Source organism: Maylandia zebra, linkage group LG16, assembly GCF_041146795.1.
Source record: "Maylandia zebra isolate NMK-2024a linkage group LG16, Mzebra_GT3a, whole genome shotgun sequence".
NCBI classification, from domain to species: domain Eukaryota; kingdom Metazoa; phylum Chordata; class Actinopteri; order Cichliformes; family Cichlidae; genus Maylandia; species Maylandia zebra.
In genome coordinates, this window is record NC_135182.1 from 19,595,949 (window position 1) to 19,613,112 (window position 17,164).

A 17,164-nucleotide genomic window follows, 5' to 3' on the forward strand; every position below is an offset into this window, starting at 1 on the left:
TTTTTATTATTTATTCACCATGAAGCAATTTTTTCATTAGCTTAAAAATTAAACTGACGTTTTACCGACTACATCAGGTTTGTTTTTGAGCGCTGTGGTTATTTTTTGGTTGGTTTGTTATGTCATCATTTGCTAGCAATTACATTTTTAGTTTAAAATGATGCAGTACTGGGTTACTTCTTGCTGGGACTAGATTACTTTTTTAATGCCTGTCATGTCTGGTAGCTCTTGCAGTCAGAATCAGGACCATAAATGCACACAGACTCTCTACAGGCTCATCTTAGTTTTATTTTTCTGTTTATGCTTTTGATTTAATTTGATTAATTTTAATTGATTTTTTTTTCATTTTTACTGTTATTTAAGAGTATATGTGTAATATGACCAAGTGGTGAGAAAACAGATGAAAAGATAAGAATAAGAAAGTAAAATTCTTTTTTTTCACCATAGACGCAAGTTTAAGAGTTGTTCTGTTACTTTTCTATTAATTGTTTTTGTTACTATTTTGCAGGAGGCAGCTGTTTAAGACAGTGATCCAATACACAGGTACTCGTGTTGATCATTTTGATAATTAAAAAGTAAGAATTGATATGGCGTTAATAAGACATATTTAATAATACTGCAATATCCACGTGCCGCGTGTGTTCTGTAAGTTGCCATTATGACCCTTAAAGCTGATAGCAGATGTTAGACTTTGGAGATTATTTATTAATTAATTTTTAATTCATCTTATTCACTTTCGGTATCTGTTCAATGTGATTGGTCTTTCGGAATATTTGACATACTTTTTTGTTAGGGTTTCAGAAACTCTCTCCACCTTGTTGCAAACATATTTTGTTAAACAATGGATAGAAAACACCATTAATAATGTCAAAGATTGGTTAGTTTGACAGCATTTTTTATATTTTTATAATTATTATTACTTTTTATTCTGTAAGTATTATTGTTTTTATTTGATTTTTGATTTGGTTGTTGTTTGCTTTGTAACAGGTTTTTGTCTCAGAAACCAGCTCTTATTCCCAGTAATGGCTGCTTATTGCCGTCTTCCTTCCTAGAAACCCACGTTCGGGGTTCCAGCCCTTGTTTGCTCTAAAATGCATCTGGCACCACTTGCTAAGATCACCAAGCATGGCACAAACACAGAGGGGGCTAACTATAGGAACAAAGTGGATTTGAGATTAGTAGTGCTTCATGTTCTCTGCATCAAATTTGGTTGAGTTGCGGGTGAGAATCTTTAGAGCATAACTTCAGTGTCACTCACTAGTCACTCCTGATTGTTGTTCAGTCTCCTTTTTTCCAGTTTTGATCATGTGGAAATTAAATTTTCAGCTTTTGACTGAGTTTTTCAAGTCACACACAACTGATAATAAGCAAACGGAGACTTATTTTATTTCAAAGTTCTCCCAAGTTTCTCTCATCTGCAGTGCCCAGAGGTTGTTCACTTTCACCTTGCAGTTCTGCAGCTGTTACTGACTAAATTTAGGATTTCTTTTTTCTTTCCCCAGTAGAAATTACATACAATAGCCTGGGGCTTAAGTCAGGATCTGATTGGTTAATTAGTAACGAGTGGAAACAGCACTCGTGTATCATGGCTCAACACCTCACCCATTTGAATTGCTCAACAAACCAAAGATGTGAGGTTGATTTGAATATTGCTTATAATCACGTCCAGGTTGCGGCACAGAAGTGCGCAGGCCTCTCTCTGCTCTAACTTCAGCCGAACATTATGCGTTAATGTTCCCATCGCTCATAGCACGAAGTTGACCGAGAGCCCCTTAATGGCCCCCGTAGACGAGTGGCACGTAACTTCAACATCTGACTAACGAATGTGGCTGGGGCCCTTTGAGGCGTTTTATCCCCTCCACTCACCCTACCCACAATTCCTGGCTGCTGCTCTAAAATGTTGAGAGGCTCAAAATGACACAGGGGGGATGAGAAAGTAGTAAAGATGAATATGAACCTATAAATTAAAATGCTCTAGAATATAGAGTAATTAAAGAGACATTAAATGTGATACACTCGTTTATAATCTTTAAAGTCTTGCAGGGATCAGGCAGTGTAATGCTAATCATAAATACACCCCGGCTCATATGAGGCAAGGTATTAAATTAAGTGGTGAGTTTTAGCAGAGTTAAAATAGACGGACAACAACAAGCACTGAGATATTTTGAACAGACTCATAAGGAAGATGCTGCCAAATAGGAGAATGACATTTTGATTTTGCTGTTTTCATCCTCACTCTGTGACTGTAACAATCAGAGATTGATGTTACATGTCCTCCATAATCCGACTGACTCTCTTGACTGTGGCGGCTTCATGATGGGAAATATGTTCATATATTAGCAGTAAAAAGATGTAAAACAATGTTATTCTTGATGCTCCTGAACCACAGAGGAATAATGGAGAGAAATCAAGGCTGTTACTTTGTGAGAATAAATCAGAGAAGTCAAGAGACAGTAAGAGCCTTCACCCAATACAAAAGCACCGCTTCACCACCACCACCACCCCCTGTCACACAAGCACGGCGTCTACATCCCAACAGCATTAGTCAGTCCCATTGTTGTACTGGGACCTGGTCCGTCTTTACTTATTTACTGCTCAGTGCGTTAGCCTTTGCTCTGAACCACTTTTTGCCCGGCTCACAGCAATATATTGTTTTGCTTTTCCCTATTGTCTAGCCCACCCTCAAGCACCTACAACAATATCCAACTCCCACACACGAATGTCTTGATAAGTGAATTCAGTTTGTCCACTTTCAAACAAGATGAGCTCAGTCTGAAAGTGAAATGTCCTTTTCAGCAGCCTGCAATCAGGGAGAAGCAGTGGGCTGGAATTGTGTCACTGAGGCTAATTACAGGCAATTAAAAGCCAGTTGTCTGTTCACTGTCAACGGCTGAGGCTGGAACTACCCGTTTCTTTATGTAGTATGGGTTTAGGAGGTTACATTTCTTTGACAATATTCATTGAACAGCACTTCAGGGGTCGGCAGCTTCAGTTGGTTGGTGGATCTGATGGTCACTGAACAACTGGATTGATTGCTATGAAATTCTCATACAAGTATTCAGGGTTCGTACAGCATGAAATCAGTCCCCTGATTTTTCTTGTACACTCTAAGAGGCTGTTTTTGTTTTTAGGAACATATCTCATGTCAGTTTTGGATGGATAGCCGCATAATCCAAACTAATTTCAACAATAATTTACCCGTCGCCATGCATTTTTAATAACCCGACTCTCTGACATATCCTGGAGTGCCATCTGATTCTGATCTATCTATAAAATGATGTTACCATGAGTGCTTGGTTTATTGTTTTTGTCTGTGAACTATTAAATTTGCTAAAATGAGTGTGGTCAAAACGGAGCGTTAAAATGTTAGAGTTGTGATTGTATTAAACATGCTCTCACTCTCTCTCCGAGTGTGCAGCATGAGTATACTGATATTTACTACGTATAAGCTGTTTCAAGCTTACAGAAAATTATTAGATTTTTGTGCACAGAGGAAATGTTTTCCAAAAGAATAAAAAATAAAATATATCGTTTATACTCCCGTGGAACTGTTATGTCACATTCCATAACAGTTTTTTGTAGCTTTCGAGCTCTTTGTTAGCACTTTCTTGACCTACCGTGAATGTCTTTAAACCGAACAAGGCTACATCTGCGTCTGTTACTTTGCTACAAGTTTTTTCTGGTTTATTTTCACATCCAAAAAAGGAACGATGCAACAAAAATGTCTTTATCTCTTTGTGGTGTAGCATGAATTTGTGGTTTAACCTCTTGAGACCCCGTGTCCTCTTATGGGAACATTCCATTTAGGTTTTTCTGTACTTTCTGCTTCATTCTGCTTAATAAAGCGTTTCATCGTAAGTTGTGTCCCAAATTCAACAAGTGGCACAAAAACAAACCAATGGAGGCCCAGTAGAGTGCAATCAGATAAAGAGTTTATTAAGAACACACGTGCGGGAAGAAGTACACAGCATCACATCTGCGGACTTCTGCCAAAAATACACAGAGAATGGTTTATATATCATCAGGGTTAAACGCCCCTTCTGGCGTTCTATAACATATTTTTGTATTTCTAAGAACATCATTTGCATCTTGTACAGACAATGAGACAATTTTGAGAGCTAAGGTCAGACACAGAAGTTCCTCTTTCTAACATCTTTTCCCAAATATGGCGATGATTTCAGGCCCTGGAGATACCCGTGGACATTTCTTCTTTTTGACCCATCTTCTGTCTTCTGTTGCTAAGCAAACTCAAGTGCCACAGGTTACAACAAGAAGCTGAATACATTCAGGCCTTCACTCAAGCCTGTTTCTAGATTATATGCACTATATGTGTTTTGTAAGCGTGTATATGCACTTTTAACCTTCTATAGATCCAAGTCACCTACACAATAGATTGTGAAGACATCGCGCTTCACAAAGCTTAAAACCTTCTTTAATAGACTGAGCATCAACACTGAATGAGCACAAACATGCAATGTGTATAAAATGGTCTTAGCTGTACCTGTAATAAAAGGTTAATGTAAAGTCAGCAGGTTTTAATAAACATCTTAATGCAGTATCAATACTATAGATTATATCATTAATGATGCAGAATATATCGTAGCCATAAAATAATTTCTTTAATTCCACAGTTGCAATGGTGACAAAAAAAAAGCACAAAAACTTGCTGTCAACCTAAGAAGTGATGCCTTTTTAAAATTACTTTCGGTTCAGAGATGATCTTTCATTTTTATAATAATCAGGTCTAGCTAATCCCAGATAGCTTGGAGAAATTAAAAATGCATCCCAAACAAGATCTCAGGAGGTTGCGATTCTTCCTCTAAAACTAAAGGCCTTTTTTATGATTTTTAAAATGCAGAATGTTTTCTGTTATCGTTTCCTGTATTTACTAATACAGTACTATCACATCACCATGACATTGCCTTTGATGGGGCCTGTTTGTCTTTTTGTCCGTGTGTACTAAACAGCAGACTCCATAGCTCTATCGTGCTAAGTCTAAAACTCTGCACTGAACCTTTCTGCTTCTTTTTTGTATTTTTTTGTATTTTTTTGTGTTTTTTTCCTGGCTTTGTTGTGCACAGGAAGAACATTGCATTATATTTTGATGTGTCCCTATAACACCACCACTGAAGTACATCAGCACACTACTCTAAGCACCACAATTTTTTTAGTATTCTTTCTGAGTTCTTCGAATATATTTTTTTTATTTGTTATTTGATTCACTTTGAATGCCCAAGAACCTGCTTAGAATAAATATGTATGGATTACAGATACAGAGTGTGTGTTGTTCTCTCAAAAAATGCTCAAAATAGCTCTTTAATCAATTATTGAGAACATGAAGCTTATGATTAAAAAAAAACTTTAAATGAATAACAAATACCTTTTTATAGCCATTGAATCAAATTACTGCAAGACATTTTTTCTGTTGTATCTGTCAGATATAGTTTCATTCACGTGCTATCAAGCTTCTTCCATGTCCATTATATACGTCTGTATAAATTACGCTGGACTTTAATATTCCTGTCAGCACCTGCGTCTTACTCAGTTCCACTCCCTACTTTAGTTTCCATTTTTATCCATACTTTTAAATTCCTCTTTCATCTCTGTTTAATGGCCCCAGTTTAATTTGTGCTCCACTGAAGTCATGCTGCTGCTGCTGCTGCTGCTGCTCCTTTAGAGATGAGCATTCTGGGGCAGAATGAGCCGCAATATGCCTCCTATCCATTATTGATCCATGATTAACTAGAGTTCAGCGGGGTTCGGGATTTCAGCACGCTAAAATAGGCTGGGAAATCTTGGCAAGTGGATGCCAAGATTTGGCGCCACTTTGCCATACAAGACAAGCTGCACTTTTCCTACAACAGCCTTACAGTGTGTTTTTTTTCTGGTTTTTGTGAGAAGTAACTGTGAGGGTGGTACTGGTGTTACCACAGGTCAGAAGTAAAAGAATCCTGTCAGCGTACCCCCCCCCCCCCTCCCCCCTCGACAGCCATCTGTATCACTCAGGGAAAGCCTCCTCGAGACAGCTCTGCACACCCACTGATCCTGATGTATTTTGACATTGATGGTGCACACAACTGACCTTTGGGCTGTCGAGTGCACTCAAACAACACTTGCTGCATGTGTTTATGTCCCTAGTCTAATGAGGATGTATCTGCAGCCAGCCTACTCCAGGAGCAAGTGCCAGTATGCAGCTGCTGCTACCGGGGATGTAATGACAGCTTCTTGCCTGACTCATACTGGGTAACATTTCAGGAGTGGTGTTCCTTTGGCACTGTTAAGATGAATCTTCATCGCATAAACTCACTTGCATGTTCTTCATTTTGAATTTATGCCATTCTTACATGTGATCAACTTCATATTCTCTCTGTCTTAAAATGTTTTTAATTAAAATGGAATTAATAAAATGTTAATATGGGGGTGAAATGCCAGCTGCATGCTTGGAAGTGCCTCCGGTTTACCAAAAATTAAAGTATACCAAGTGTATTGTGTGCAGATAGTACTTCACAACCCCTTATTCTTTTCCCGTACTCAATCCTACCAGACGAATAAGCAAAGAGAACTCTTTGTGTAACTTTTTTTCCCCACTCGTGGGTAAGACTGTGCAGATATTTGCTCTTCTGAAAGCACTGAGGCAGCATTGAGAGCTGCTTTGGTCTCAGAGTGAAATCTCAGAAGTCGCACGCCACTTTACCTGCCCGGAGTGCTCTCAGGGGGGCGGCAGCGTCATTAAATATGCATGAATCTCACGGGAAATCATCTTAGGAAAGCTTTACCTAGCCAACGCCTGTCTGATCTTTGTTTTTCATCTGAATGGGCTTTGACGCAGCTCCAGTACAGCATTTGCTTGTAGAGGTCAGACTGGTACGAAGGGCAGTCGTAGCATGAGTTGAGTAGGTTGTCACTGTGAAGCGAAAACGAAAATCTTCTACTTCTATGTAATTTGTGCGCTCGCCCTGTGACAGCTGGGATAGGTCGCTGCGTTTTATGTTATTAGTATAGAGACTGATTGTCAACCACAGAGCTTTGTCACTCACTCTTTTTTTTCATATACACCTTTGTCGACACTGCAACAGTCTTATGCATTGAAGTCGTGATTGGTTCTTTGTTTTCCATATTGAGTGAAAATGACATTTTCACTGGCATTTTCACTTGGGTTGTGTGTGGGGGTGTTTACCATTTGTTCATCAGCAAAAAAAAAAAAAAAGAAAATCAGATATGTTCTCTTCTATAAGCCCTGCTGTTGATAACAACAGGATACTCATTTAAATGTGCTACAGATTTCAAACGCGACAGCTGAAACCTCATTATTTTTGCAAAAATGACATGTTTAGGATTTAGCTGGGTCAGTTTTACCCACTTTCTCCATGACTATGGGTTACTCTGTGTCTTGAATCCCAATTATTCTCTGTGTTGGCAGGTGGAAGAAATCTGTGGAATGGAAACAGCCCTATTTCAGTTTTGTAAATTCATTGCTCCGGTGCAAGGGTTCAATTTTCAAGGGCATTATATAGAAACCAACTGTAACAACCTCATTAGTGAGAGTTTCAGTTTTCCAATTAGCATTCAACCTTGAAGTTTTATGCTCAGACAAAAGTCACCATCTGTCAGCACAATGCTGGGCGAACCTCTGTGATAGTGATGCGCTCACCGCTCTCTAACTGTGTTTGTTTTGGCTGCAGGAACTTCTACTACATCACCATGCTGCGCGACCCAGTCTCCCGCTACCTGAGCGAGTGGAAACATGTCCAGAGAGGAGCCACATGGAAGACCGCCCTCCATATGTGTGATGGACGTTCACCCACCCAGGACGAGCTGCCCACCTGCTACAGTGGGGATGACTGGTCCGGCGTCACCCTGACAGAGTTCATGAACTGCCCGTCGAACTTGGCGAACAACCGTCAGGTCCGCATGCTGGCTGACCTGAGCCTGGTGGGCTGCTACAACCTGTCCTCCATGAACGAAAGCCAGCGCAACCACATCCTTTTAAGCAGCGCCATGAGCAACTTGAAGAACATGGCTTTCTACGGCCTGACCGAGTTTCAGCGTAAGACCCAGTACCTGTTTGAGCGGACGTTCAGCCTGCGCTTCATCTCTGCCTTCACGCAGATTAACAGCACGCGAGCTGCCAACGTGGACCTGAGCGAGACTGTGCGCAAACGCATCGAGGACCTCAACTACTTGGACATGCAGCTGTACGAATATGCAAAGGACCTGTTCCTCCAGCGTTTCCAGTTCACCCGCCAGAGGGAGCACCAGGAAGTGCGCTTGAAGAGGCGCGAGGAGAAGCGCTGGCTGCGGGAGCAGAGAGACCAGGTCAGGCCTTGGCCGCCCAAACACAGAGGCGGTGGCAACAGAGGCGGGAGAGTGGGAGGAGGTTTTGAGAAGGAAACTGAGAGTGACTTCCCAGCCACCACCGAGGACTACACGAGCCAAGTAGCCCGCTGGTGAGGCGCTGGTCCAATAAAGAGAGAGGAGCAAGAGAGAGCGGTGGATGGAGATTCGCAGTGGACTAGTTAAAAGAAACGTTGGACTCTCTCTTGTGCATCTTATGTCTCTCTTTGTGTCTCACCATTAACCTGTCTGCTGAATCTATCTGTTTTGTCAGCTTCAGTGTGATCCGAGTGCTCCGCTATTTCTTTAAGAAAACTGCCAAGTTTGAGCCTTGCAGCAGCTCTGTCTTGGAGTACCTTTGGTGTCTTAATCTTTAAATGCTGTTTATTTTTGTCAATTAATTATCGCCCCGGTTCTTTATAAACTGTTGAATGAGATGATAAATTGGTGTGAAAGAAAAGAAGAAGAAGAAAAAAAACGCTGCTAGAGACATTGCATTGAATTCTTTTTATTTATTTATTTAGTTTATTTTGGCATTCAACATTGATGAATGTCACCGAAGTCAGCATCTACTGTATGTTGCAACTGTTAGAAAATATGACATATGAAAGTTGTGTTAGGGGAACTGGTGGTTGCATGTCACACATCCACTTTGTACTTAGAACTGGGGAGAGCGATTTCCAAAAGACACACAGAGTCAAAGTGAATAGTGAAAACACTGAATCTGTTTTCCTTTAACTTAAAGTCAGGGAAACCTTCACTTCACATATTGTATGCATGCAGTACCCATCCTTTAAACCAAATTATAAAAAGGTCTGTCGCTATTGCTTTGTTTGCTGTGCAATATATATTTTATTTTCTCAAGCGCAATACCTTGCAGACTTTAACCCCCCAGCTCCAAAGACAACACAAAGGCAGTCACACAGCAGTTAGATGGCATCCAGCTGAACAAAATAACTTCAGTCATTTCCTGTACTGTTGGTAGAACATTGTATCTGTGGTGGGGGAGGAGAAAAAAGGCATATTTTCTGAGTAATTCCTTTTTGAAGTAGTCAGTTGCAGAGATAAAAAGTTGGTAAATAGTACAGGTGATGAAATGTGTCAGTGTGGCTGGTATGCGGCTTGACTGTGAATGAGTTGATCAGCATTCAGTTCCCATGCTCCTCCCCGTCACACTGGCTGCTTTTACATATTTGTAGAGCTGACGGCAACTGCACTGTGGGCAGTGAGAGCGCTCTAACTCCAGCAGAGTGCCAGGATACAAAGACAAGCCTCAAAGCAGATAGTTGGAGGAAAAAAAAATGTTATTTCCTCTCCCTGATAGTTTCCAGTCCCTTGAATCCATCATGTTCTTATCTGGTTAAATAGGCTTCAGTGTGATGCTTTTTATGTTCCTTATCTCTCATTCAGTCACAACCTGTGCTTATCAAATTAAATGTTCACTAAATGTCAGCACTGGAGTCACACGGCCGCTGCTATTTTAACACTGATTTCTCGTGTTTATTCTCTAAATGCAGTTGCTTCAAAACACCTCGTGCGGTACATTTTTGTTTGATTTTGTCATGTTTGAATGATTCATCCAGCCGGTGCAGCAAATGTGTTAAATGCATACTGGTGTAGTGTTTAGAGGTGAATGGGTACACCTGCCTATATGGATATACTTCAGTTTGGCGAGTGTGTGGATGGATGGGGCAGACGAAAGATGAGGTGTATAACACATTAATAACAGTCAAGTGTTTCAAGTGTACCTAACCATGTTACAGTTCCAAACACTGAACAGCTATTTGCATCATTTAGATTTCATATAGCCATGCCATTTGTGGTGTATCAGAGGAACATTGATTAAGTGTCTGATTAATGATAATGGGGATTGCAGGACATTTTCACCCAAACAAACATTAAGGTTTTAAGTTTATTGTTTCTTTAAGTATCATAACATCTTATTTAATAAAGTACAAGTAAGGCTTTTTTTTTTTACTGTACTTACTATTTGAATGGGTGCTTTTCATCACTGGATTATATTGACAATACCCTGGCACTCTAGCCCTGATTAAAATTATGTCTCTTGAAAAACCGCCAAAACCGATTCAGCTTAAAGGCTTTTTGAGGGAGAAAAAATACTGATCACACCCGTGGTCCAGTAAGCATCCCGTCACTCAAAACTGTGATATACATGAGACTGTCCACTCACTACAATGCTGTACTACTGTATAGTATGTACTGTATGTCTTGCATGCTGCACTGTGACATTTTCTGTACAACCATAATGACAACAAAGTTGATTTGCCTGTGATGAAACTGCTAATGCTGCATATCAACTGCATTGTTACACCCAGCTGGCGACCTGTCCTTTGCTGCGGGATTGGTGCAGCAGGTGACCAGGTGTCTCACGTTCTGTAGGTGTGCAGATTGTTCTTCATTCCCTGCCGCCACGCATCCCACACATTTAGACAATGTCCCAAATTTAGACTCGATTTAATTTGGAAATTGAACACATCTCAGATAAAGCAGCTCAAAACGACATGATAATGAGGTCTTAAAGGACTACTAGACAGAACAATAGCAAGAGCCCAGGAGTCTACAATCACATGAGATCAAAAACAAAGCAAAAGCTAACTTTTGTACATTTGTCATTTGCATGATTATTGCATTAGTAACATATCCCACAAATCCCACAAATTTAATTTGCCATTCATTGGCTCAAAGAGGATGTATTATTACCGGGTATGTTGTTTAAAAATGGGGATTTTTCTGAGTTTGTTTGGAAAAATATAATCAGACACATTAAAGTGAAAAAAAATGCCAAAGTGTTGCATAAACCTAACCATAAAAAAATGTCGGCCTATCAAAATCCCACAAATAACAGCACAACAGCACAGTCTGATGTCAGGAAGGGAAATAAAGTTATGAGATAAAAAATCTCTGCAGAAATTGAGTTTTCAAAGGAGTTTTTATCTAAAACACTGTTGACATGAGGATGAAGGGCCAAACACACAGAAAAGACTACATTTACCAAAATGCCTGTTTATGTGTGGACAGCTTTAGTATTCTGAGTTGTGGTTATAAAAGCAATTGTGTGTAATACAATACATATTTCCTGTTGTACCATTTATTGTTGTGTGCAATCAGCACCATAATGCATAAGGTTGTAATCTAGGTAAGCTAGTGAACTAATGTGGCATGTTAGCCAACTAGCATCTACAACATGATGGGATTCTTACAGTTTTTCTACCTGCTACCAAAAAATTATAAAGCATCTAATATGAAAACAGTATCTATGGGATGGAAACAGCCATCCTGTTATCACTGACTGGTTAGGTCCTGAAGCTGTGAGCTTTTTGAATGCAGCTGTCTTGGATGAGCTGATACGTTAGCAACCTGCTTTATCATCTATTTGACACATTTTGGGACAATAATTTTCAAAAATGAACACGATTGTGTATTTAATAAAACTTGAAACTTGCAAATGAAACCAAGTATGTCTGGGAAAGTGTGTACTGAGGTCTTAGCTTAAGAGAGCAATAAAGTTGCTTTCCTAAAGACTTCCAAACCAGAACAGTCGCCAGCTGCTGGCTAGGATTTTTACTTGCAACATATTGTTTTCTTTCACAGGAAGTATTCAAGACTTCTCCTGAGATTATTTAAATGAATGGGGAGAGAGCCATTATTTTAATTTCAGTGGTCACTTGGTCATAAATAGATAGGATTTTTTTTTTAAATGCTTTAAAACGTTGGTGATTGTCCAAGAGCTTCAAAGTGTTTCTCTTTTACGGCATTTTTTATGTGAGCACACACTTACACGGCATTATTGCTTAATTAACAGCTCATTGCAGAGCGCCAGACGTGATCAACGTCTCTGTGTCATGTCACTCTCTTATGATGTCTCTGGCTGTATTCCACGTAGCCGATTGGGCTCCTGTCCCTGTGATTTTAATGTGGTAACACCTGTGCTTTTATGACAACTAAAAGTGTGTGCTGTGCAAAAGCCTATTGTACTATATTATCTTACAGAGTTTAAATGCATTTTTAAGCACTTGGGGTATGCATTTCTACTGCTATCTAACCATAAGCTGATTTCTTTTATCGTCATCAGCTGCCAAAAGGATGTCTGTGTCTTTATATTACAGCCTCTAATTAACAGTATAGTAATTTTATTGCACAATTTGGACAGAGGTAATTGCAGTAGAAGAAAACACGGCACTGGGGAAATGTATAAAGCGTTACCATTTCTGCACTGCAGTGCTGCACTGCTGTGTGAAAGCAGAATTACAGTGTTCCCCTCATGACAGATGGCATGAGCAGAAACGCCACATAGCTACTAATGAAACACTTGTACAGACTCGGGTTTTGTATAACGTGGGTGTGCATGTGTGTTGGTATATTGGAGGAACGGGAACAGGGGGCATAGTTGTGTGGATCTGTTGTTATTTTGTTTAAAAATAAGTCATTACCTAGAAATGGTGAGTATCTGTTTTTTCAAAAAATGAGATCTCATCAGTTTATGGATCCAGTTTTTTGTTTTCTAGTTGCAGGGTGCACTTTCTTCATCGCGCTCTTATCTACGGCACCCCTTCATCTCTTTCTGGCCACAGAAAAATATATGTTTACTTGTTGAAAATGATTAAAACAAGAGTACGCCGGTGAAATTTAAGCTCCTAATCGCTGTGATTTCTGAAGATCTGCATCACCAAATGACATTCTAAAAAGACTTTCCACCAATTAGAGAGGTGTAAATAAAGTGATGAAAAAAAGCATGAATTTTCACTCTAAATTAAAACCACTAGTCCCAGGAATGTCTGACATGCCATGTTGTTAAAGGAGGATTTCAGTGAACTTGTCCATGAAAGAGTGTCTGTCTTAGAAGCTGATTAATCTCGTTTTTTTTTTTATGGTTTTATGTGTCGCTGGAGAGAGCACTCTTAGTGTAAGACTTTCTATGTACATATTAAAAGTCTTGTGATGAAAAAAACAATCTAAAGGCTGTTTGGCGTGTTATATTTAATCAGCCATTTTCTTGTCAGACCTTAAAAATATGAGCAAGTCCTGCTTAACACATCTGAAATAAATGCATTGAATGGCCATGAGATTATGATGTGTGCTGTTTTATCAAGCTAGGATTCGTTAACAGCTATTTATATTTTTCTTTTTATTAATTTATGCACTTGTCCACTATATATATATATAGGACAAGGAATTTTTTGGAATTTTTACCATCAAGCATTTAATTTTCTAGAAAAAAAGTAATGATAAAAAATATTTTCTGAAGCTTGTTTTCAAAAATTCACAAACCATCCCATGCAGAATTTACACAAGTCAGTTTCAACCACTACACCTCCGTTGTGTTATCGCAGCTTAATGCATGAGTCAAGCAATTAACAGACAAATCACTGTCGTCTTACAGTATGTTGACAGAATAAATTGCAAGACTGCTTGCAACAAATTCTCGTGCGTCTTGCAAAACGTCAAAGTCACGTTGCACATGACGTATGTTTAGAATTAAAAAATACATAATTACAGATTTTATACTCAAGTGAATGTTTTCATTTGTACTGATGAGGAAGTAATATGTCAAAGTATGTACACGGCTTTCATAACACCTAATTAACGGTGGTGTTTTTATTATGATACTGTCGCAACTTTTAATTTTAACAGAAAAATCCTCTTGTAGATGTTTATTTCGTTAAAGCCAGTTGATATCAAGTGAAAACCGCAGATAATAGCAGACATTATGGATTTTCTCTAATGTATGAATATGAAAGTAGAGTATTTTTTAAAGATGGTAAATGGCCTGTATTTGTGTAGCGCTTTACTAGTCCCTAAGGACCCCAAACCGCTTTACACAACCTGTCATCCACCCATTCACACACACATTCACACACTGGTGACGGCAAGCTACATTGTAGCCACAGCCACCCTGGGGCGCACTGACAGAGGTAAGGCTGCCGGACACTGGCGCCACCGGGCCCTCTGACCACCAACAGTAGGTGAAGTGTCTTGCCCAACGAACACAACAAGCCGGGGCTCGATTACAAGGCGAACGCCCAACTCTTGAGCCACGATCGCCCCTGTCACACTAAACACAAAGAGTCACACTAAACCTGATTGTTATCTAATTAGATCACTAATTTGGCAGTAAGTGCAACAATATTACCCAACAAGTACATTTATTACCCTCCTCTATGAAAACTTAGTGCCTCTGTGCTGTATTGAATTAACTGCATAAAGCACCTCACATTGCATATTACAGCTGTGTCTCTACTAACATACCCAAGCTTCTCTGTCCCCTAAGGTTTATATGGCTACTTCAGCATTTTAGCAGCAAGTCATTTCCACCCAGATGGTATGACTGTATTATCTTCAGTGTTTAACCATAGGAAGTGTGTAATGACTTGAAGATAATCGTGTTGCTTGAAATCAGTGCTTTACTTCCTCAGCTTTTATTGTCAGTGCAAAATCTGGTGCCTGACACGGGTACACAGAAGCAAAACAGCTCTAAGAACATCTCTGACAGTGTTTACTGCCCATCCACATCAAATTCAGACTCACAGTCGAGCTGGAGCCTATGCCAGCTGTCACAGAGACAGACAATGTAGAATCACCAATTAACTTAACGTGCGTGTTTTTAGACTGTGGGAGGAAGCCAGAGTACCTAGAGACAACATGCAAATTCCTGTGGAAGCCAGTGGATTTGAACCCAGGATCTTGAAGCAACAATGCCAACTAATACACAACGTGCTTTTTACTGTATCTTACACCATAGCCAGTGTCTTTATATTCAAAGAAAAAAAACAAAATGAAACAGGTAAAAATAAGAACATGCAGGTTTAACTGCATACTTACATGTGCTGCACTGGGCTTTGAAAACACGGTTTAGGGTCACCTGGAATTGTCAGACACACCCACACACACAGAGACATGATGTATAGTGATCCTCATTTTATCACGTTGACCTTCAGCAAACACAGAATAAGATATAGCCTAACTTACGTTAAACTAATGATACCCAACTGTTCTACTGTCCTCATGTTGAGCCTCTGTGTGGTACGATTTATGGAAATATATTTTGGCAAAGACTGACATCTGCTGGTCACAACATGCAATGTCTTGTAATTAGTTGACAAGCCTTCCGGTTCTGTAAGACCTACCACACAAGACGTCTACATTTTTATGATGATGTTTCCCAGCAGTCATTTTGGAAAATGGAAATGTATGATGTGAAATAATTATAATAATTATATATATATATATATATATATATATATATAAAATGAAATATTTATAGCTTATGTCTTTCTTTTTCAATGTCCTTACCGATGCACTGCAGGGCTTTGTAATGCAGGTCAGTGAACAGAAGCATTAACGTTTAGAATATCCTTTGACAGAGTTGCATTTAATGATTTAATTCAACCTGAAAACATTACTTCTTAAATAAATTCTGCTATTTCGCAATAGAGTCGACGATCTTCATTAAAACACCTAGATGGTATCAGTGCCAGATAGTTTAAATGTTACAGGAAAAGACAGTCTTACCCTCTTCATTTCTAGCAGCAGAAAACATGTTAGTGAGTGGGTACTTTTTCAATACTTAATATTATTAACAGCATGTATTTAAATGCTGCTGTTGGGATGACATTTCTGAAGAGGTCAGTACAGCATTAATATGGTAGTTGTGAATGCATTATTTTTCAATCATAAAGATCTTTCTTTATTGTTGTTCTCTGCAGCATTGGTTGATGCATCTAACAATAGCAGCAACATCCCCAGATCTTTATTGCCTCCTTGTGGAGAATTACGTGTAATAATTCAATCACAACTCAACCATAAGGTGGCAGACTACGTGAAAACAAAAAGGCAGGGGGTGCTCTGGCATTAACGTCAGTACATAAAGTGTGTGATGGGAGATTCATATAATGGGTTTCTAAGGTGGCTCAGTCCTTTTTTTCCATATCAAGAGTAAAGCAAAATTCAAACTCTTCTTAAATCTGTTCTTTAGCAAGTCCTAAACTGTGAAAAATGCAACCTAAGGTGGACAACAAAATGACATATCAAACTCTTATATTATTTATTTATCAAAAACCAGCCAAAATGCAGAAGTAGTGTTGGAAACCTGAGTAAACCCCATTATTCAGCATCTTGTAGAAGCACCTCTAGCAGCAATAACTTGAAGTAATTGTTTTCTATATGATTTTATCAGTCACATTTATCATTGTGGAGGAATTCTGGCCCACTGGTCTTCACAAAGAAGCTTGAATTCATTGACATTTGTGGGCATTAGTCTATGCACAGCTCTCTTGAGGGAGGATTTTAGAATATGTGATCAGAAATAACTAGATTGCAGAAAAGTGGTGTAGGAGCCACCTGACACAATTTTCCAGCTTATTTACAGTCATGTGCCTTCATACAGGGGCTTTATGTAAAAACGGACAAAACACAATTGCCACAACTACCACTGGACCTATTATAGTTGCCACCATTATAACTACATTATAACTACATTATAACTACATTTTGTCAGTTTTAAATTGTTGATTTTTTCTTGATCTGTAGATTGCTGCTAAAATGTTAAATGTTACAAAAGCTGAAGGAAGGCAACAACTATAAAAAGACAACCGAGAATTAAAAACTCCAAAGAATACACACTAAAACAGGATACGTAAGGACGCAGGTGGGCTTGGGATGATAAATTAAAAATAGAAAATAAAACATAGAAAAGAAACACTCAAACGAAGCTTGTCATGCTATGAAAACCAAAGATTCAAAGCGAAAGCAAAGAACTGGCTTACTTTAGAATAAAGGAACACAGTGATGCATGCGCTGACACAAAACCTAA

The 17,164-nt window shown here is 39.1% G+C and overlaps 1 protein-coding gene across 1 annotated transcript in view; it reads left to right on the forward strand.

Annotated features, from left to right (window-relative positions):
• hs6st3b (heparan sulfate 6-O-sulfotransferase 3b) overlaps positions 1-13,375 on the forward strand; it is an 85,419-nt gene extending 72,044 nt beyond the window's left edge. Inside the window, exon 2 of the mRNA XM_004557807.3 lies at positions 7,683-13,375. Coding sequence (XP_004557864.1) covers positions 7,683-8,451 — 769 coding nt within the window. The 3' untranslated portion in view covers positions 8,452-13,375. The remainder of the gene's footprint in view (positions 1-7,682) is intronic.
• Positions 13,376-17,164: the final 3,789 nt, after the last annotated feature.